At 34.8% G+C, this 20549-nt stretch overlaps 5 protein-coding genes and 1 long non-coding RNA gene across 6 annotated transcripts; 2 read left to right on the top strand and 4 right to left on the bottom strand.

Moving 5' to 3' along the window:
* Positions 1 to 2909: 2909 nt before the first annotated feature.
* LOC121114011 (uncharacterized) lies at positions 2910 to 5273 on the bottom strand. Its single transcript, XR_011779258.1, has 2 exons — positions 5116 to 5273; positions 2910 to 3342 (listed from the first exon to the last, which is right to left on the bottom strand). It is a non-coding gene; the product is annotated as an uncharacterized lncRNA (long non-coding RNA).
* Positions 5274 to 7746: 2473 nt separating this feature from the next.
* Positions 7747 to 9388, bottom strand: LOC121114013 (uncharacterized). The gene has a single exon (XM_040707819.2). It carries the CDS (start codon positions 9386 to 9388, stop codon positions 7880 to 7882), a length of 1509 nt encoding a protein of 502 aa, XP_040563753.1. The 3' UTR covers positions 7747 to 7879.
* Positions 9389 to 9430: 42 nt separating this feature from the next.
* Positions 9431 to 12415, bottom strand: LOC121114014 (methenyltetrahydrofolate synthase domain-containing protein). Its single transcript, XM_040707820.2, has 2 exons — positions 11363 to 12415; positions 9431 to 11303 (listed from the first exon to the last, which is right to left on the bottom strand). Exons 1-2 carry the CDS (start codon positions 11819 to 11821, stop codon positions 10707 to 10709), a joined length of 1056 nt encoding a protein of 351 aa, XP_040563754.1. The 5' UTR covers positions 11822 to 12415; the 3' UTR covers positions 9431 to 10706.
* A 322-nt stretch (positions 12416 to 12737) lies between these two features.
* mRpS21 (mitochondrial ribosomal protein S21) lies at positions 12738 to 13329 on the top strand. The gene is made up of 2 exons (XM_040707821.2): positions 12738 to 12865; positions 12937 to 13329. The coding sequence occupies exons 1-2, from the start codon at positions 12854 to 12856 to the stop codon at positions 13219 to 13221; spliced, it is 297 nt and encodes a 98-aa protein (XP_040563755.1). The 5' UTR covers positions 12738 to 12853; the 3' UTR covers positions 13222 to 13329.
* A 676-nt stretch (positions 13330 to 14005) lies between these two features.
* Positions 14006 to 17221, bottom strand: LOC121114012 (transcription initiation factor TFIID subunit 4). The gene has a single exon (XM_040707818.2). The coding sequence runs from the start codon at positions 16307 to 16309 to the stop codon at positions 14402 to 14404; it is 1908 nt and encodes a 635-aa protein (XP_040563752.1). The 5' UTR covers positions 16310 to 17221; the 3' UTR covers positions 14006 to 14401.
* sina (seven in absentia) lies at positions 17197 to 20377 on the top strand. The gene is made up of 7 exons (XM_040707822.2): positions 17197 to 17280; positions 17448 to 17582; positions 17672 to 18330; positions 18387 to 18537; positions 18605 to 18863; positions 18964 to 19065; positions 19130 to 20377. The coding sequence occupies exons 3-7, from the start codon at positions 17938 to 17940 to the stop codon at positions 19305 to 19307; spliced, it is 1083 nt and encodes a 360-aa protein (XP_040563756.1). The 5' UTR covers positions 17197 to 17280; positions 17448 to 17582; positions 17672 to 17937; the 3' UTR covers positions 19308 to 20377.
* Positions 20378 to 20549: the final 172 nt, after the last annotated feature.

Below are 20549 nucleotides of genomic sequence, written 5' to 3'. Positions count from 1 at the left end.
TTGTTATCTTTCAAACGAGATATTGCAAACAAATATTCCTCACTTCTGGACAAAGATGGAAGCAAAAAGGTTGGAGATTGTAACTTTGATCCGCACCGGCCATGGCATGCCGGACATCGTCAAGCATCTTGGGGTTAACTGCCAAAACATCTACCGTGTTCGCAAGTGCCTCGAAGATGGACCCAAATTAAACGATCTTCGTCGAAGCGGTAAGCTAATCAAGCTAATCCCCGAAGCCAACAAACATTCTTTTGATCCCAACCTGGCCTTATCCATGGGCAAATTTGCAAAAAAAAAAGTCTCGTGACTCGTATACTGCGTCAAAGAAGTCAAACCTAGTGGAGGAAAGTTAAAGAGGTTTGAGAAAAGGCCATTTTTGACTCAAAAGCATACAGAAAATGGCAACAATTACGTATTGAGCGTTTGAGTCTTTTTGATTAGTTTCTGACTACTCCAGATACCGGAACTCAGCCCCCCTGGACCACAATATCTGGTGGCAAATGAAGTCCAAAGACTACCGAGTCTGCCACACCAACATTGCCAACCTCAAGTCCTCCATGAATAAGAAGTAGAAGAAGATGAGAAGCAGCTACATCTAACATGTGTGCGTGGCCCTTTGGCCCGCTTGGAGCTGACATTACCACCAATGGCTGCCAAGTTCACAAATAAAGTAAATTAAGAGTTTCCTATAAAAAATTAAAGATCCTAAATTCGCCTAGCAAAGAGATTTTTTTATTATCAATATTAGACTTTTGTAAGTCTGTAGCGTAGGAGCGCTAAAGTTTACACATAAACCTCCCAATGAAAGATATGTCAATCCACCACTGATCTGCGGGCCCCTCTCTCATTCAAAGATATATTTTTTTAAAGATACTAGTCAAAAAACTTTAATCACCTTCCCCATATTTTGAGAACCCCTACTTTATTCTAAAGTCTTGAATCATAGAGAAATAAATAGATAGATAAAGATCATTTCACTTTTTTGAATTGTAAAGGATGGAATGTCAGTCGGAATACTTGGAAAAAAAATCAAACTCCCCCAACCCCTGTATAAAAATTCTGGCAACAACCCGGCATATAGAAGTGTGAAATAATTAATACAGGATAGCGCAATAGAATTCAATTATATTTCTCTATAATGCATATGACTGGAACAAATAAACAGTATTTAACTCGGAATTAGTGATTCTCGCTAACAAATGCTGTTATATGTATGCAAATATCAACATTTTAATTTGCAGATGAATGCGAATGCAAGTATGCGATACAATAAGATTAGGAAATGATGATTCTACATAGCTGGAATTTCACTTTTGCTAGAAAGCCACCTATACTCCCTGTTTTAGGACTATGGTATGAATGACGGAAGTTATGTTTCAAACATTGTATAAACAGATATAAGTAAGTTTTTATTAATTAATTAATTACAATAGTCAACAGATTTTTAGTCTTACCTTTCGATTGGGAGGATGTTGTCAACAAGTTGTAACTTGTATAAGGAAATTGTACAAGTAGCAACCAAAAAAGGAGATAAATAATTTTAAATAAATGATTTACAGTACTTGAAATGAGAATAATTGTATATTCCATGGATAATCGATATATTAATGGTGTCATTTTTGACTATTTTAATCGAAGTTACTAAAATATAAGTATTCTGTGGCACAATATAAAGTTAACATTTAAAATAGCGTCTGCAGAATTATAAATATATGTATTTATTTTAAAGCAAAATTTATAAAATCCATAGTTATTCAAAGAAAATTAATTTTTTTGGAAAAAATGGAAAATTAAATTAAACTTCATTTATGAAATTTGTAGAAAAAAAAATTCCAATGAATTTTTTTTTTGGGGGAGTCTTGAGCCCCTGCGGACGCTCCTGATTTATACTAGGTAATTTATGCTGTTTTTTTTAATTTTCAAAAATTATTTTTTCTTTTTAAAATTTTTTTTTTTAAATATTCATGTGTTCACAAAAAATTAATTTTTTTAGAAAAAATTTCAAAGAATAATTTTTGGAAAAAAAAATCTAAAATATTAATTTTTTTTGAATAAAAATTAAAAATCCACAGTTGTTTACAAATAAATTAATTTTTTTGGAAAAAATTTCCAATATTTAATTTTTTGTACAAAAATTTCAAAAATGCATAGTTATTCACAGGAAATTGAGTTTTGGAAAAAAAACTTGAATTTTTGTTTAAATTTCATATTTAAATTTTTGAAAAAAAAAATCAAATATTATTTTTTCTAGTGAAAAAGAAATATTCCTTAATTTGGGCATGGGGGGAAAGCCCTTGTAGACCCCACTTATGTATACCATGTAAAATATGTTATGCTTTATATATATATATATCTTTCAAGGCTAAAAATTAAACTAAATTATGTAGATGTTTTACAAAAATATTGTTCAAGAAAGCACTTTGTAGGCCACAAAAGAAGAAATTTCGATTTATAAACTTCATTTCATGTTTTGTGACGTAAAAGCAATCAGAAAAATACCATCTCAATCGAAGGGCAAAAAAAAAAAAAAAGAAGTTGAAATGTTATTTACAGGTGTTATTATCAATAGCCAATAGGATATTGGATGTGGAGAAGATAGACAATAGTTAAATCAAGAGCCGACCACTTTGTGCCACCAGGGTTGTCCGGAGAATTATATATATATATTTAGGGGGAATATATTTGTTAAATTCTCCGGAAAATATAATAAGTTTCATGTCATCACACTGATAGTTTCGCACAAGCATTTCTTCCAAAAAAAAGGGAAAAGCTCTAAAATTAATTTGGTAGCTAACCAATTCTTCCCAACTAAAGAACTAGAATTGCCATTTTTTTGGGAATTGTTCACTGCTCATGATTGGTTAATTATATTTAAACCAATCAGCGTTCATAATACAAATTACACTGTATATTTTTGTGATTACGATGTAACGCCGTGCTTTATTTCCAAAATGTAATCAATGAAGAAGAGATAATGAGGCTTAATAAATATATATGTATATCAAAAGTACATTGGTCGATTTAAATAAAAAGAAACAAAAAAATAAGAACAAAAACACTAGTAATTCCCTTAGTGTCCAAGTCTAGCTAAATGATCCAGATTATTGTTCCTTTTCCCATATCTTCTAAGAAATTCTGGATTGACATACCACATGAAAGGGAAATGATGAGGATCGATGAATCCTTTCCTATTATGCATTCTTGAGAGTGGAGGAGTGGAAGTAATTTCACTTGTTGTTGATGGAGGGGATTTGTTATTATTATCCTCCTGATATTCTTGTTCTGAGTTACGGAATATTTGAACAAAATCTTTTACCATCATAATTGCAACTTCAGGATGACCTGTGTACATAAAATGGATATAAATAGCTAGACAGGTAAAAAGGCTCTTGGGTCCTTTAGGTAAGTATACTGAGTAGAATTTTTTTTTAAACTAATCAATCAGAAAAATTATGGATTCGGAACGTGTCTAAAAGTTCGAATTCGCGTCTTAACGTCACTTTAAAAAAATTGCATGAATTTACAATTCTCAACTAGTTATTCTCCAACTTTTTACATTGCGTACCACCAATTTGCAAAACTTTTAAATATGATAATTTTCGTTAAAATTTTGGATGACTTATTTTTTTCTAAAACTCACTCACAGCTTTATGAAGGTTTGTTGAGAGAAAAAAATGACCTTTCCTCTTATAAAACCATATATATATTAAATAATGACTCACCTATCTACTCAAAGATTGAGAACAACTGATCTAAAGCCTTTTTACAACAATACTGTATGCTCAAATACTTTTTTAAACGTTATAGGTCTGTTTTAGGACTATAATTGAGAGAGTTCCTGAAATTTTAATGCATTTGTGTATTTAAAAGTGATGCACTTAATGGTTATCTTTAATTGGTTCACTGTAAAATGATTCTGGTAAAATGGTTGCAGACAAATTGCAAGACAATATTATTATGTGCAATTTCATTGCAATTATATTATATTTGGACAATCAAACTATTGATTGATAAAAAAAGCTCTACCGCAGCCACTTCCCGGAGGACTATGGACTTCTTATATCTCAAAATCTAACGGGTAATGCAGATGCACAGCTGGGGCCCAAGGCAGATTTAATTCTTCCTCCGACGCTTCTTTGAGCATCAATGGCCCATTCTAATATCCTATAATACACTCTGGACCATGAGTTGTACTGGTGAACCGCTGGTTACCTATAACACACCATTTCTATCCGAGGGATTAGTAGACTAGATTATTGAGCATTAATTAATTATATAATTTCAAAGGTGGACATTTGTTAAACACTTTGATCAATTCCTTAAAAACTCTGTCTAAAGGAATGAAAATAGAAATCTTATGAATATAATTAAAAACTCTTCTTTGATTGCTGACAAATGAATTCATTATTATTTCTGAAATTTGGTGGTAAAAAAAATAAAATAATAAATTATCAACTAGAGTCTATTAACTTCAATTAAATTGTATTGCCTTGTCATATATTTTCGGGTTCTTTTTAATCGTATCTCCTGGGTTTTTAGTGGTAAAATCTGTATCTTATAGAATTTACAGAAAAAATGCCCTTCCAACAATTTTAATTTTTAGATATTTTTTTAAAGAAAATAAATCCTAAAATCCTGTTTTCCCATTATAATGTTTTCTTCCAAAAATAGATTTTTATCTTGACCAAGACAAAAATTCTTTCATTTTGAGGGGCGGGGGACTATAGCCCCTCCAGCCCCGCGCTCATAAATGTACGGAAACTAAATTTTGTCAAATTCTTAGCTGATTGGATTGATTTGATATAGAATGACTCAATACAAAATAACTTTTCGCTCTCGGATAACCCATTCGTTGTGCATGTTTTTTTTTTGCTTCTCAATGAGTTAATCATTGTATTATGTTATAAACCTTATAGTTTTTCCAAATACAAGATTACACTCATGCAGAGTACATTTTTCACATAATCTTGCACATATGACGCCCATAAATGAGGTATAAATCAAATAGAAATAATTGTCTTCTACAGGACATATTGGATGTAACTAATAAGTAATAACTAATTCTAACAACACAGTGGTGAGTCCATGAATATACATGTTCAAAAAATTACTCACTGGATTGGATTTCTGCTTGACAAAGTTGAGCAAATGATGCAGAAGAAATAAGTAGACAAAGTATGAGGAACTTCATGTTAGTTTTGATGTAGCGTATAGTAAATAAATGCGAGGAAATCAAATCCAAGTCTCTCGAAACCCAGGGACGAAATGATGATGCTCTGTACAAAAAACATACAAAAAAAAAAAAAGTTTGGGCGTTATTTTTGAGGATCAATGTGCACTCACTTCCCTCACACGCATAATATTTCCCCATTTTTATTTTATTTTTAAACTCTTTCAGCTCATCATCGAGTAATTTTCACAGCCAATAAATATTTATGGTGAATAAACACAACAATAGTAATAAAATTATAATGAGTTCGATATTTAATCCATGAGGATAATAAATTGTGAGTTGTGGACTCAATTATCTCTTACTACAATTTTCAAGTTTCAATTTTCTTTTCTGTGGAATTAATTTAGTAAAGAAATACAATATTATTTGCAGCAATTCAATTTCGAGGTCCAATATTTAATAAAGTGTTTCTTCATTCATGACGGAAGTTAGTAGTGAATACTATTATTAATTAATTATGTATAGTAGAGGAGACCGGGAACAGTTGCAACACTTTGTTTTTGGTTCAATTACTCTGAACTGGGTTGACTACAACTTTACAAATTATAACACTGCATACCTACATATGCTTGCTATCGTTTGAATCTATTAAAAATTAGATCAGTGAATAGATTTTCCACAAATTGCTTTTGAATTAATCTTATCGAATTTGAGTTAGAAATTAAGAAAATTATAATAAATAATGTTTTTGAGAATAAATAACCAGCTTTTCATGATGTTGAATTATTGTATTATGGTAGATTAAGATATTAGGTTGGGGGAAAAAGTAATTTCGCACTTCCCGCCCTTAATTTAACTAAATATATCTCCTTCATTATTTGTCACATAGGATGAGGCGGTGTAAAGGTTTGTTTGTATACTACAAACACTTTTTTTATGGTATTGCACTTGGCCGGGTCAGTAGTGAATTATCGTGCGTAGAGCATGGATATCTCAAAGATAGAAATTCGCCATATTTGACATTTTTACTACCTGAAAAGGAAAAACGCGTCAAAATTTACCAAGAAAATTTGCAATGTATACGGGGGTGATATTCTTTCGATTTGTGTTGCACAACAGGTGTTCGAGCGATTCTTATCCCCACCCAGTTCCACCCTCTACTGTAAACAACTCTATTGCTTAAAGCTGACGATCGAACAGAAGCGGCCAGCATTGGTAAATAGGAGACATCAAGCTATTATTAAGACAATGCCATGCTGCACACATCTTTGATGACGCGCCAAAGCTCGGGTGATAAGTTCTTATGCATCCACCCTACAGTCCGGACCTGGCACCTAGTGACTACCACCTGTTCCGGTCTATTGCCAACGCACTCGGAAGTACAAATTTGGCATCAATAGAGGCCTGTGAAAATTGGCTGTCCGATTTTTTTGCCATTAGGGAGTAGGACATTATGAAGTTGGATTATCGTTGGCAACAATTTATCGAGCATAACAGGGGATACTTGACTTAAATCGGATGATTGTAATACTTCTTATACAGCATTGAAATAAAGTGAAAAATAAAAAATTATATTTTTCCACAACTATTATAAAAAGATTTATATTATAGATCCGATAAATCAACTATCCAAGACCCTAATCTGGCTAAAAAAACATACTTGATGTGAAGCGTAATTCTATAGAAGAATAAACAGTGTAGGAAGAAAATGCAGAACTTGTTGCAACTGATTATCTCAAATTTCTCCTCACTGAATGAGTTTTGAATTTTGATAAAATTATATCAACTAGTAGTAAAACAATCAATAATTAATTCAAGTGATATCAGTAACAGGAAAAACAATGAAAAACTGAGTATACCATTACCAAAATAAGGTTTCTTAAACTAATTTTACGCCTCAAAAACTGTTTTTGTCAAATATGTCAAAGAAAAGTTAACAAAAATGGTTGATGTCTTCCCACAATCATTTACATTCTGTTTTACAATATAAATGTAAATTTAATGACAGTAGCTTATTTGATGTTCGAGAAAAAGGGTTCCCCAACTACATATTATGGTTCTAGGACAATTGGCGAAAAATATTATTGCCGAAAATAATTACTTAAATTAAATTATATACAAACACGTCGAACGGAAGAAGTGCAAATTACTTCTCCGTTATCAGTTAATTAATAATGGTTAATTCGACATGAGGGATCATTCATAATAGAAAGTAATCATGGATTTACAAAAAAGCATAATATCAGGCAACACTATGGGAAGATCACTGTTCTTGCCTGATATTATACTTGTTCGTCAATCCATGAGTACACACTATCGCGTTGTGTACATATAATGATCATTAATACAAAAAATATTTTTCTACAAAAAACATTAATTAATTTACCTTTCAGACAGGTATAGCATTCGAACAATACCTATTTATCATACTAGCTATCCTTTTAAATTGAATTTAAATATATCACTTTCAGGCTAATGTTCCAAATTATCATTCAGTAAAAATGATTTCGACAAATAGTCCGCTCACGATCACCGGAACAGTATTCATGACAATAAAATTTTGTAGACATAGCTAATAGATCAATAGATATACTTTTATTCTTGACATTCTTAGAAAAATAATTTACTTATAGAATATAAATCAAACTTAACCCAAAAGCATTTAGGTAAGGTTCCAACTCTCAATAAAAAAACACTTTTTTTTTTTCATCTGTCAAAAAATTTGCTTTTGCCACTTTTCTTTCTTTTATATCCGAGGGAATTTTCAAATCCCGACATTTTATTCTTACTCTTTCGCCTTTTAACCCGTTTTTCTTTATTCTTAGCTTGTGTGATAAGTGAGCTGAGAATTTGACGGTTAAGGTTGTTATCATCTTTTTTAACTTTCTTAGAGAAAAACTTCCTTTTAAGTGCAAGGGATTTATTCCTCTTGAATGCTTGACGTTTAGAGAGATTCTTTGTATTAGTATTATTACTCTCTTGAACATTTTCCAAAGAATATTCAACAACATGTCCAATGGATGCAGGATACGGAGACACTAAATATGCAGGGCATTGATGTAAGTAATGTCCCTTTTTGGCACAATTAGGACACCACTTATCTTTAGGATCAACAAATTTTTCAACACGTACAAAATCCCCTACATTCGTAGTCAAATGAAATCTTCTCCAAACATTCGGACATGCCTTTGTTTCATGGCCAAAACAACAACAGACGGAACAACGAAACTTATCAAATCTTATACATCTATTGCACCCACGAGTATAAATACGATTAGCTTCCCCACAACGAAGGCACATAGACTGATCACATCTAGTTTCTCGATGCTGACCACCGCACATTGAGCATTTTATCTGTTTACGAGGTGAGGGGCATACTCTAACCGAATGCCCTTTTTCTCGACAATTGCTACAGCGAGACAAAGGCTTTTTAAAATAACGATTACGATCTTTGAAGGAAGAGTTGAAGGATATTGTATCTTCCAGATTCACTTCCCAAAGATGGGGATCGTCAGGGAGTTCTTCCCAAATTTCTTCTAGAGTCTTATTTTTTGCTGTATCATTCACGTCATTGTAAAATTGATTCATGTGATCTGTCCAAAATTTATTTTTTGAAATTTGTCTTGCCAAGGAAGGTGTTTCTCCAACAATAGATTCAAATGAGCGAAAAGTCGTTTGTTTCCTAGTTTTAACATCATCAATATTTAATATAATATTCAAATCTTTATTTTCTTCTTCAATATCCGATGAAGATGATGAATCGGAGGAAGAGTTTGACGGTTTCCATTTTTGCGTATAGGCTCTTAGATTTTTCTTTTGAGTAATGTGAGACTCTTTAAGACCTTTCATGTGTTTATATTCGATTTTAATGCCATTATCATCATCTGAAGAGGAACTTGATGACAGGCCATGGGCTTTAGGTGTGGTTAATATTGTTTGTAATCTGGACTTTTCTTCCTCCAGTGGAGATGGGGATCGACTACCCTTTGGGGAGCAAATCCCGCTATCTGTCTGAAGAAGCTTCAAACCATTATTACTTTTAGCTTCAATAATATCCTCCAGTAAACCAGACTTGTTTTTTGCATTACTTACGACGATTGACACCTCCTCGTCAATTGATTCTTGATGATGTATTCTACTATAGAGCAAGGCTTCAGTTTCTGGATCAAATTCATCATAAAACTCCTCGTCATCTATTTCAGCTTCCGTTGCCATATTATTTTCTTAATTAATTTTGTTAAAAACATAGACTCAAAATCTGAAATGAACAATAACAACGTTGTCAGATCATTTATATATTTTGTGTGTCAATTCATTATAGTATCAAACTCCCAAATTTTATTATAAAAATTAAACAAAATGTTAAATATACAGATTGAAACTCTTCTTGAATGCAGCGAACAAACAATCATTTTAACGACTGATGACAGGGAAAATATCGGCATTTAGGTCAATGAGGAATCAAAATAATAATAAAAAGTACTCTTTATACATCGCTTTGATGTGGAGGTATACACATAAAACCCCACTTCAGGGGATTTCGTACAAATGAAAAAAACACTGAAATGTCACATTTACGACAAATCAGGGAACCTCTCATTAATAAAGAATACATCATTTAACCACCTCAGTAAAATTCATAAAATATACATGATATAAAGTTCAAAAACGTACCAAAGGGCAGGCATTTCATGACATTACGAGGAGTTAATATATAGATTTATATATCCAAAAGCGAACAAGTGCAAATTGCGACCAAGAAAGTATATATTTCAAAGGGTAATGCAACTCAAGACTAATTTGTCTATTGAAACACCAACTGTTCGACTAGTAGATAGCGGATAGCCAGGCTTGGTGACTCATATCTTTGTGAGTAATTTGAAATATCGCCAGCTAACATAACAAGAAAAAATATCTCATGCTTCAAACCAAGGAGTATCCATTCTATCTCATGAATTTGCAGTCTCTATAGAGGTAGGCTCACATTGAGATGAACTATCATAATTCAAAAGAGATGGAGAAAATGGAAATAAATGGAATTTAATTATAATCCACGAGGTTGCGTGTTCCCATCCATGGTTGTTTTGAAGAAAATGAGTACAACGTATGGTGTGAATTGATAGATGGTATAATGCTTTAGGATCAAAAAGGAAAACAATACAGAAAGATTCAAGACATCCCATTTCCAAAATATTGGAAAGGGAATCTTTCAAATCCTATTGATCCATGCAATTTGAATCAAAAGTAAGGAAACTATTGAAATTTACCTTATTAAGACTCAAATTTAAACTTATTGAGAGCATTATGAATAAAATCATCATTCATCACCTTACTTGTCTATATACATACATAAATTTACATATATATATATAACAAGGATAATAGCTTAAGATACAATATACACGTATACCGAGCAACATGACAATATATTCATGTTGCTCTGTATAATAATTTATTAAAACGAATAGAACCGTAGTTAGACGGGGTGGAAGTGAAAGTGCTGGGGAGAACAGGATAACTAAAAGATGGAATATTAAATGAAATGCTTAATAGCAGGATACTGTTTCAGCATTTCATTAGAACAGAGATTTGGCAAAATCCCCTTATCTGGTTTTTTAAATCTATTTTTCACATGAGTGATGCATTTTTTCGTAACAATAACATCTGCGGGTAGATCCTGCTTCTGCATAACAGAATTGGGCAAAACAGACTCATCCAGGATTTGTACACAATCTACTATAGTAGCAACGGTTATGTTTTTTGCTTCCACGACTCCTAATTCATGGAGAATAGCCCATTCCAAATCAGTTTGGCCTGTTCCAGTATCAATTCTAGCCCCACTTTTATTAACAGCAACTGAGCCCACAATGACCAAGTCAATCTTTTCATGAAAAAACTTCTTCCTACATTTGATTGGCTTTCCAAATGTCTTTAAGCCACGTGTTGTTGATGCGAGAACATAATCCACATCTTTTTTTAGTTTGTTTGGATCGACGCGCCACAAGAATTGGTCGGTTTTAAAATCTGTCTGACGAAAGTAAATCACTTTCTTACTACGAAGACACAATTCCCGCATGTACGTTAAGGACGCAGAGGGAGAGAGGAGGACCACTTTGGCGGACTCAAATGTCTGGAATAGGATATGATATAATAAAAAAGGATTTTGGAACCTCGAATTAAGTCATTTACCTTAGTCTTGGAGAATAAAATAGCTGCACTCTTAGAATTTTGGTAATTGGGGATTTCTCCGTAGCAGGGTCTCGGAAAGTTTGAGAGAATGGAACTACTCCTCTCCAAGAAATCCCACATCCATTCACGAGTCCAATTCTTGATGGATTTTATGCTTTTTTCGGGTATGGGACGAAAGGGTAGAACGCAATTGCTGTTGTCCACAGGACTCTGAGAGGACTTGACACTCTCGGTCTCACTCGTTCCAGTATTCGCCTTCCAATTAGGGAGGACCATCAAAGGGGGAGGATGGGAAATGTCAATTATTTTGGGCATTTCCAAGTTTGCCACGCTGGAGGAGGAGGAGGAGGTTAAAATGTTATTAAAGTTCGTGGACAACTTATTCAAACGAGAGTTTAAATCTTCGTCCGAGATGAGAGGAAGGCCGAACTCGTCATATTTCCCAAGACTTGCAGCCATTTTTCAAACGCCAAAGAGAGCTAGAGATTAATTATAATGATTGAATTGCCTCAGTTAGCTCCAAGAGTGTCAAGAGTGTCAGTCACTTGGGATAAGAGAGAGAGTTCTAATCTAAAATCTAATGTAATAAACTAATAACTAATATCTCTCTCTGTCTTGCAGCGAGGAGGAAATTGACGTCACAGCTGCTGGATTTAGAATCCAATCCTCCATCAACAATAAGTTTTATAGCTGCATGGAAAAAGGAATCCACAAACAGCTCACCCACAAAAACACGCAACTTTGCATCTTATTCCCACCTACAAATATCAAACAACATTCGAACAATCGTTTCAAATTACCTACGACTCATTTATAATAAATTCAATGCCTATAGAAACAAGCATAAACGTATTTTGATATTGCTTGATTTCACTTTTTATGCTAATAATTATGACTTAGTTTAACTTAAAAGCATGTAAAAAAGTATAATATGATGATGTAATTGTAGGCATGTGTATTATGTAATGACATGAATTCTACGTTTTAATTCAAAAATATATTAGCAAAGGGTTTGAGTCATTTCAGGCCCCATTCTCCAATAAATATTAACTGAACAAAGAAACTGATTTAGAAAATATGGGATTTTTTAAGGCCTTGTATATAAAGGATTACATAATATATTTTAAAAAGCTTTTTCATAAGCATTACAATTCTTAGGGATGTGAAAATTGTCCAAATCCTTGTGAGCATCTTAATAAACTGCAAGATATTAGTGCTCTTATTAATTTTTTTACCCCTATTTTGCAAATTGAAACGTATTAAAAGCGAGCAAAGTGCAAGTTTTTATTGTTATCTCTAGTCAGCAGATAATATGCTGGTTAAAAATCATTTGATGAGGTTGTGGGATTTTAGGTATTATAAATATAACAAAGTTCTAACTTTATTTACATTTCCAGACGTATTTCTAATTATGTTTAAATAATATCTACAGCTCAAGCGATTGAATCGTTACATCACATTGATTTTATAGAGCTCCTAGAGGCAATCCTTATGCATCTATCGGTAAATATTTCGATGATTTCATTATTCATAATATGTATTAATCCCTATTCAATTCTTCTGAATTTGTGCAGGGATCTCTTTTCAGATTCGCTAAGAATCAAACAAAATGGATCGCTCGTACTGTTATGGTAGAAAACAATGATGTGGAGAAAGCCATGAAGGTTCTTAATGGAATTGTCGCCAACGAGGGTATTCTACAGAGATGGAAGCTAACGAGAAGATATGAAAAGCCGACCATCATGAGAAATCGTGTCAATTATGAAAGAAGCAGAGCTATTTATGAAGAAGACATGAACAATAAGATCAAATTTATTATGAGAAAAAATCGGACTAATCCTTATCCTGGATGCTCATAATTTAACTTCTCTGTGTTTTTTCTATATATTGGGGGAAAAAATAATCTATTAGTATTTGTAGTGATTATATACATACTGTTAACAATGAAATAAAAATAAGTTATTTTAGGGGTTGTAGTAACTTAATATCGTGTCTCTCCCACCTTAGCCAGACACCATGCTTAAAATAATTATTGATCAATGCATTTTCTCTCCAATAAACTCTGATAGAACCTTATAACCAATAGAGTTACGCCGAGCATATGCACACATTAATAAGAAAACTGTTCATCTAAGACATGTATCAACTGATGTGCAGTTCTATTTTTTTCCTTCCAACTCGTTGAACTATACTAATAATGAGTTACTTCTCCTAGTTTCGATTCCTCGAACGGAACACTGTATTACAACGCTCCTGTGAGAGGCATGTGTCATTTCAGTTACCCCCCCCCCAAAGATCGCTTCATACTCATGTCGGGCCATAACAAATGCAATGAAGAAAGTCTGGACACAAGTTATTTCTCATCGCAATCACAATATATCAGTAATACAATGAAAAGCTTCAACTCCCTCTAGTTTTATAAAGTGTATCATTTTTTTAAATAATATTAAATAAAGTACATTTAGCTTTTAGCAATAAAATATGGCACAAGAGGCATAACTATGTAGTGAAATGAAGCTTGAAAATAGGGAACGACAATTTTTTCATTCATTCAGTCACTCACTATTATTATTCATTTTCTTCTTTTTTTGAAAGTAATAAACGTAAGTATTGTACATAATAATAAAAAGATTAAAACTATAATAATAATAATATCTTCTTTTTTAATATTTTTTTCTCTTTTTTTGGTATTATAATATTAAAAATATTTTCTTTACTTATCGACATGATTTTTTTTATATAATTCCGAGTCCAGAGCACTCTTTAAAATTTATAGAAAAAAATATATATATTGTTGATTCAAAAACAATAATGTTCACAAAATGATTTATCTTTAACACAAATAAGCAAATGACGAGACGGTGTCAATGGAACACGGATAAATATAATCGTAGTTATAAACGGAAATGCCAGAAATAATAATATTTTTTTTTTTTTTAATTCATGTTTTTGCAAAATGGTCAGAGCAGCAGTTGTAGAAGCAGCAACGACCATTCATTCATATTTGTTGTTAGAAGGTGAAAAGTGCACTTTGAAAGACTAAGAGCAATATGCCTTCCATAGGATGGAACTTCTTTTAAGTTCCTTTTCCTGTTCCATAAGAAATAACAAGTCCCTTTGATGGACCCTTTTGATTCTAGGGCGGATAGGCATAGCCGCTGTTTTGGAGGTTCCTAGACCTCCAATTAGATTATCGTCTAATTTGAACTTTTTATTCCTAGGTCCACCAGAAGCTAAGAGCGCCGTATTGTTAGCTTTATCGTGCCGTAGTCTTTCTTCTTCAAACCGCTGTAATTCTTTGGCTTTAGCCTTTAGTTTTTCTTTTTCAGGGTCTTCAGTTCTGGTCCGGGATCGGGCAGCCCGAAGAAGAAGTTCCCGCTCAGCTTCATCGTGACGTCGCCTCTCCAATTTATCTAAATCTCCGAGGAAACTCAACTGGGATTTAACGTCCTGCGTTATTTCATAGTCTTCCTCGAGTTTAACTACATCCATACGATGCTCTGCAATGATACTAAGTTTCTCAAGTAAGGTTTTGAGACGCTCCTCTGTAGCATGAGAAATAAGAGATATCACATCAGTTGATGGTTCCTCAAGACCTCGTTCCCTGCATATTTTGGCCACTTTAGAGTGCAACAAGCCTGTTTGCAAAAATGTCTCATCTTTACAAGAGCGTATTTGAGTTCCTACGAGATCTGTTGGGCCTTGCATGCGTTGACTTTCTTCTTGCAAATTGACGCCTCCCATGGCAGCAACATCATTGATATCTTCATCGCCAGCCACTGAATAAGTGTTGGATGATTTTTTTTCCTTCACTGAGGCAGTGGATATGGGTGTGGGCGGAATGATGGGTGCAACTGAAGGAGACGTAATAGGTAAAGATGGAGGAGGTGGAGGTGGTGGAGCTATTTGAGGTGTTGATATTGACTGTGGAGTCGGCATTCTAGTAACTGGTGGCATGATGACAGGCCTCGGTGTAGGTGCAGATCCAGCAGTTGAATAGGATGGAATTTTGGTATGCTGTATTAAATGCGTAGTAAGAGGTCTGGGAGTGGATACTGTGGGTATTGGAGGTCTATTTAGGGTTACCACAGAGCGATTAGCAGGGTTGAGAGGTGGTCTCCCTCTAGGCGATTGTACTATTGTGGGCGCTGCAACTGTCAACTGAGGTCGTGCCATGCGAACATGATTTGTAGAGTGAATGGGAGGGGCGGCAAGGACATTTCTCGGAGGAGCTCGAACTCCTTCAATCGTGAGTTCATTAGTAAAGAGAGACCTTTGCAAGTAAGGGAGGGATCTCTTGAGAAAGGGAACGAGGCAGGGCTGAGGTGACGAGTTCAGTTCGCGCTGGAGTCGCGTCGTAAACACTTCCGGGTCCACTTGTCCATCAATGAGTCCTTGAATGAGATTCCGGACATTCCGCGCCACAGACTCGGGCTGTTCGGATGCGAGGCGCAGGAGGGTGGCCAAAAAGTTTTTGCATTTCAGTTTGGCGGTGTCGGGCGTCATCTGACCCGTCATGCCAGAGGAGGAACTCGAGGAGGACCCGCTGCCCGAAGACACTGGCGGGGGAGCGGACGAAGGAGTGGACGACACACTCGAGGCGATGGGAGGGGCGGCAGAGGACACCACGGCGGGGGACGAGGAGGGAGGAAGCCCGCCCGTTGAACCCACGCGCAGGATCTGGTACTGACCATTGTCCGTCTTCACCAGGAGGTGTCCTGCCTGACCCGTCGGAATACCCTGTCCCGGCTGTAAGGTCTGCAGCGTCTGCAGAGGCACTGTTATTTGCGATCCGGGCTGACCCGGTAATCCAGGCTGATTTATCACCACATTCCGGCCTGTCACGGGGAAACGCACAGGGGAACGAATCCCCGTTGTTTGAGGTCGAGCCAACACAACCGTCCGATGCGGAGGACCCGAACTACTTGAGCTACCACGAATTATCATTGTCACTCTTATTTATATCTATACTTAATATGGCGCTTCCTCCTTCCCCTTTTTTCCTCTTCTAGCTCACAAGTCCCACTTCTTCTTTTTCTTCTCCTCCTCCTTCTCCTCCTCTCTCTCTCTCTCTCTCTCTTTCTTCTCCCTCTCTAACACACACACTCTCTCTCTCTCTCTCTTTCTAACTCAACACCCCTCAACTCACTTTCCCCACATCCACATCTTCCAGTTAAACAACGTCTTGGCACTCATTGAAAATTCGGGTAAAGCCTCTCCACACCTTTGGACAAATCTACTCTTTCACCATCAAAACTTTATCAATATAAAATCTATACATTTGTCTCAAATAGTTTAAAAGTCAGTTTATATCAACGTTCATCTTTTTTTAGGACGCACTCTTTTATCCTTTTAAGGGAGTGCGACGAGCGTCTTTAATTAAGCGTTTTCCTCCACTACCACGCATACTTTTTTTTAATTATGTGGCAGGAGATGAGCTTCTGTAGGGATGGAAAGGAGTTTAGTTAGGTTTCATCAAAAAAGTTCTAAGTTTGTGATATGACGTTTATCAATATAAGAAGCTCAAACGCATATAATATAATATGGGTACCACTTCATGCTTATTCTAATCCATTTTATTTAAAACCCACCATTCATATGGAATGCATCGGAATAGAGATGCTTTTACTAAATATAAGTGCTTAGACTCCACGTCATGATTTTTTTTTTTTTTTTGTAGGGTAAGAGACCCAAACGTTGTTCACCTGATATTATGTAAAGAGATGTCAAAGCAAGAATGCATTATGTTATGATATATGGTGTATTTTCCTTTCTTAAATAGAGCAATCTAATACTGTATTATATATGCATAAAATCATTTCGTGTTTTAGTAATACACGAAATGATTTGATGCACATTTCCCCACTCTGACGTTCTACAAATCCTTTCAAAAGTAAAAAATTACGTAGTGGATGACAGTGAGTACACCACTATATGGATATCTATCCACTATTAGAATATCCTGTTTGTGGATATACATAGGAAATAATCCTATAGTTATAATTATCAAACAAATGTCATTCCGTACATCATGAATAATTATTTTTAAGATTATGAAAAAGCGGAGCAATTCCATTATTTCTAGGTCCAAAATGAGAGAATGCCCTGTTCCTTTAAATGATAATAATATGGATTTAAAATGAGGGAGCTCGCTAGAGAGCAGCTGAGTGTTGGTATCCCTGGGGGTGAGAAAGAGTGAGAATTTGATTCTATAATTTCTGTACGTATTCAATGTTATTGTAGTAGTAGAATTAGTAGTACTAAAAGGCAGAGGAGGATGGATTAGTTCATAAAATATTATCTTTACAGAGCGAAGGAAGGGAAGAAGAAAGAGAAGAGAAAAAAAGGAAGAAGAAGAAGAGTAGTGAATTGAACAGACGAGGAGGATCGAGCGACAGAAGGAGAGAGAAAGAGAGAGGGAGAGAGAGAGAGAGAGAGAGAGATAAAGAAGGCCAAAGTAAAAGGAAAAAAATAGAAGACGATTTTTGGTGTCTGGAATCCTCTGGATATCGAAGAGAGTGCTCTCCTTCCACTCCCTGAGTGTGTCCTTGATTAGGATTGTGTACTCTAAATAGATGGCCTCAGGGTCTCTGGCAGTTGAATTGCATTCAAGAGGCGGAGGGAGGTTAAGCAGCAGTGTGACTTGTGGTGGAGGCCTTGACAGGAAGATCCCTCGTTTCCACTCCTCGTCTTCTTCCTGTTCATCGCCGCCGCCGTCGTCGTCCTTGTGCTCTCCAGCCTTGGGAATGAGCTCCTCCTCTTCTTCTTCACTCAACAACAGCAATAGCCCTTCTTCCTCAGGCGCCGTGTCCGCTGCCTCCATCACGGCCATGCCAGTGCCCCCAAACAGCTCTTCCGCATCCACTTCCAACTCTGCCAACAATAATTCAAGCAACATCAACCACGATTTGGCATCCTTGTTCGAGTGTCCCGTGTGCTTTGACTATGTGCTGCCTCCCATACTCCAGGTACGGACACACTGTGCCACTCACTCACACATCCCTTTCTTGTATGTTTCTTTCAGTGCCACGCAGGACATTTAGTTTGCTCAGCATGTCGACCAAAGTTAAGTTGTTGTCCCACTTGTCGGGGACAACTAGGAGGAAATATTCGGAATCTCGCCATGGAAAAAGTGGCCTCAACAGTCATGTTTCCATGCAAATATCAATCCTCAGGTAAAGAAATCAAAAGAGGAAGGGAACGCTTATTCTATCTCATCTAAAAAAATTATAATTTCAAAAGGTTGTGGAGCTTCATTACTTCACAATGATAAACTCGACCACGAAGAAACGTGTGAATTTCGTCCATATTCATGTCCCTGCCCGGGAGCAAGTTGCAAATGGCAGGGGTCACTAGAACAAGTCATGTCACATTTAATGCAAATTCACAAATCCATCACTACACTTCAAGGCGAGGATATAGTGTTCCTAGCAACAGATATCAATTTACCTGGTGCAGTGGATTGGGTCATGATGCAAAGTTGTTTCGGTCATCATTTTATGTAAGTAGATTTGAAGAAAATCACAACACGTCCACTGAGAGTGTTGTATAGTAGAAAAGGAATTCATCGTCATATTCTCCTTGTGCATATATATATATAGGCTTGTGTTAGAAAAACAAGAAAAGTTTGACGGGCATCAGCAATTTTTCGCAATCGTACAATTAATAGGTACAAGAAAGCAAGCAGAGAGTTTTGCGTATAGGTAGTGTGTTAACTCTTAATCCATTTTAAAAATCACAAATTACTATCCCTCTTTCTCTTCACAGATTAGAACTAAATGGGCATAGACGACGCCTTACTTGGGAAGCTACTCCTAGATCTATTCATGAAGGAGTCTCTTTAGCAATATTGAATTCTGACTGTTTGGTTTTTGATACGTCTATAGCTCAGTTATTCGCGGACAACGGAAATCTTGGTATTAACGTTACCATTTCTATGTGTTAATAATAAACAAATTCAAATGAGGGAATGAAACAAAGAAGACTCTCTCTCTGGGTTATAGTTTTAATATAGGCAAAGAGTTTTTTTTATACTCTTATAAAATCAACTGATATTGATTTTATTTTTTATTTAACTCAAAGCCTCTCTACTATTCAAAAAGAAAAAAAAAGTGTTATCTTCTAGTTGTGTTTTTTTAAGAAAAAAAATCTGCATAGAAGTACGAACAGTTCTTATGTTTTCCAAAATAAGATCATTCCTATATATATATATAGATAAATTGACTTGAAATGTAATTCTTGCTATTTTATTTATCAAAATTGTATTATTGTAATGTCTTTTTTAATACATATTGAAATGATATTAAGTAATTGGTACACAGGCTTGGATAGATATTTTTTTTTTTTCTCTCTCTCTCACACAAACACACACTATCTCTTTATCCATTTATCGATAGCAGCTATAATAACATTTTCGTTACAACTAATGATGTATAATAATAATAATGTCTTCGCAGAGTTTGAAGAACTTTTTTATATTCCTCAATTCTTCCTTTTTCAATAGTAAAAAAAACAACACATCTTTCTTTGGGGAGAAAATAAAAGAATTATCAATTTGAGAGATTGGGGAAAATATAATTTATATTATATAACATATATGTATAGGTGCAGTGCCAATGATAGCTGTATGAGCAACAGTAGCCTCCCTTGTTTTTGTCATGCCTCCAAGAAGCTTAAGTCTCAAGTTTTATTCAATCAATGCCATAACTTTTTTTATAGTTGTAATGGGATTTTTCTTGGATGAGTGTGTCTATTCTCTATTTTTAGATCTCACACACTTAAGAATTGAACTCCTCAACAAAATTATATATATATTGCATAATGATTATAATGTCTTATATAACTTTTTATTTGTACATACTATAACCAATTGATTGTATAATAAGTGTTTCTGTGTGTTAAACTTGTGACACAATCATTTGAGAGATGGAAAAAAAATCTGTATTCTAGTACAAGGATTTAGATAGAAAAAAAATTTAAAATACACTGAAATATATATATATTTATTTTTGATTACTTTATGTAAACTCTTTTTTTTTTTTTTTTTCAATTGAAGGTCATTAATAATTATAAAATAATGATTTTAGGAATATTCATCAAACAGATGTTTCTCCAATCTCTTTGGCTGCTCTATGCATTACCATCAGTTAACTGATCTCCCAAGTAGATGATATGCTAATCTCAACAA

Source organism: Lepeophtheirus salmonis, chromosome 3 (genome assembly GCF_016086655.4).
Source record: "Lepeophtheirus salmonis chromosome 3, UVic_Lsal_1.4, whole genome shotgun sequence".
Classification (NCBI taxonomy): Eukaryota; Metazoa; Arthropoda; class Copepoda; order Siphonostomatoida; family Caligidae; genus Lepeophtheirus; species Lepeophtheirus salmonis.
This window is presented reverse-complemented; position numbering and strand designations above follow the sequence as displayed.

Bases quoted from the DNA above. Each gene is read 5' to 3' on its own strand.
- sina (XM_040707822.2), top strand. From the start codon at position 17,938: ATGGCCTCAGGGTCTCTGGCAGTTGAATTGCATTCAAGAGGCGGAGGG. The intron at 18,538-18,604 runs GTAAAGAAATCA...TAATTTCAAAAG, and splicing joins ATGCAAATATCAATCCTCAG to GTTGTGGAGCTTCATTACTT. The intron at 18,864-18,963 runs GTAAGTAGATTT...ATATATATATAG, and splicing joins TGTTTCGGTCATCATTTTAT to GCTTGTGTTAGAAAAACAAG.
- LOC121114014 (XM_040707820.2), bottom strand. From the start codon at position 11,821: ATGGCTGCAAGTCTTGGGAAATATGACGAGTTCGGCCTTCCTCTCATC. The intron at 11,304-11,362 runs GTAAATGACTTA...ATCCTATTCCAG, and splicing joins TTTTATTCTCCAAGACTAAG to ACATTTGAGTCCGCCAAAGT.
- LOC121114013 (XM_040707819.2), bottom strand. From the start codon at position 9,388: ATGGCAACGGAAGCTGAAATAGATGACGAGGAGTTTTATGATGAATTT.
- LOC121114012 (XM_040707818.2), bottom strand. From the start codon at position 16,309: ATGATAATTCGTGGTAGCTCAAGTAGTTCGGGTCCTCCGCATCGGACG.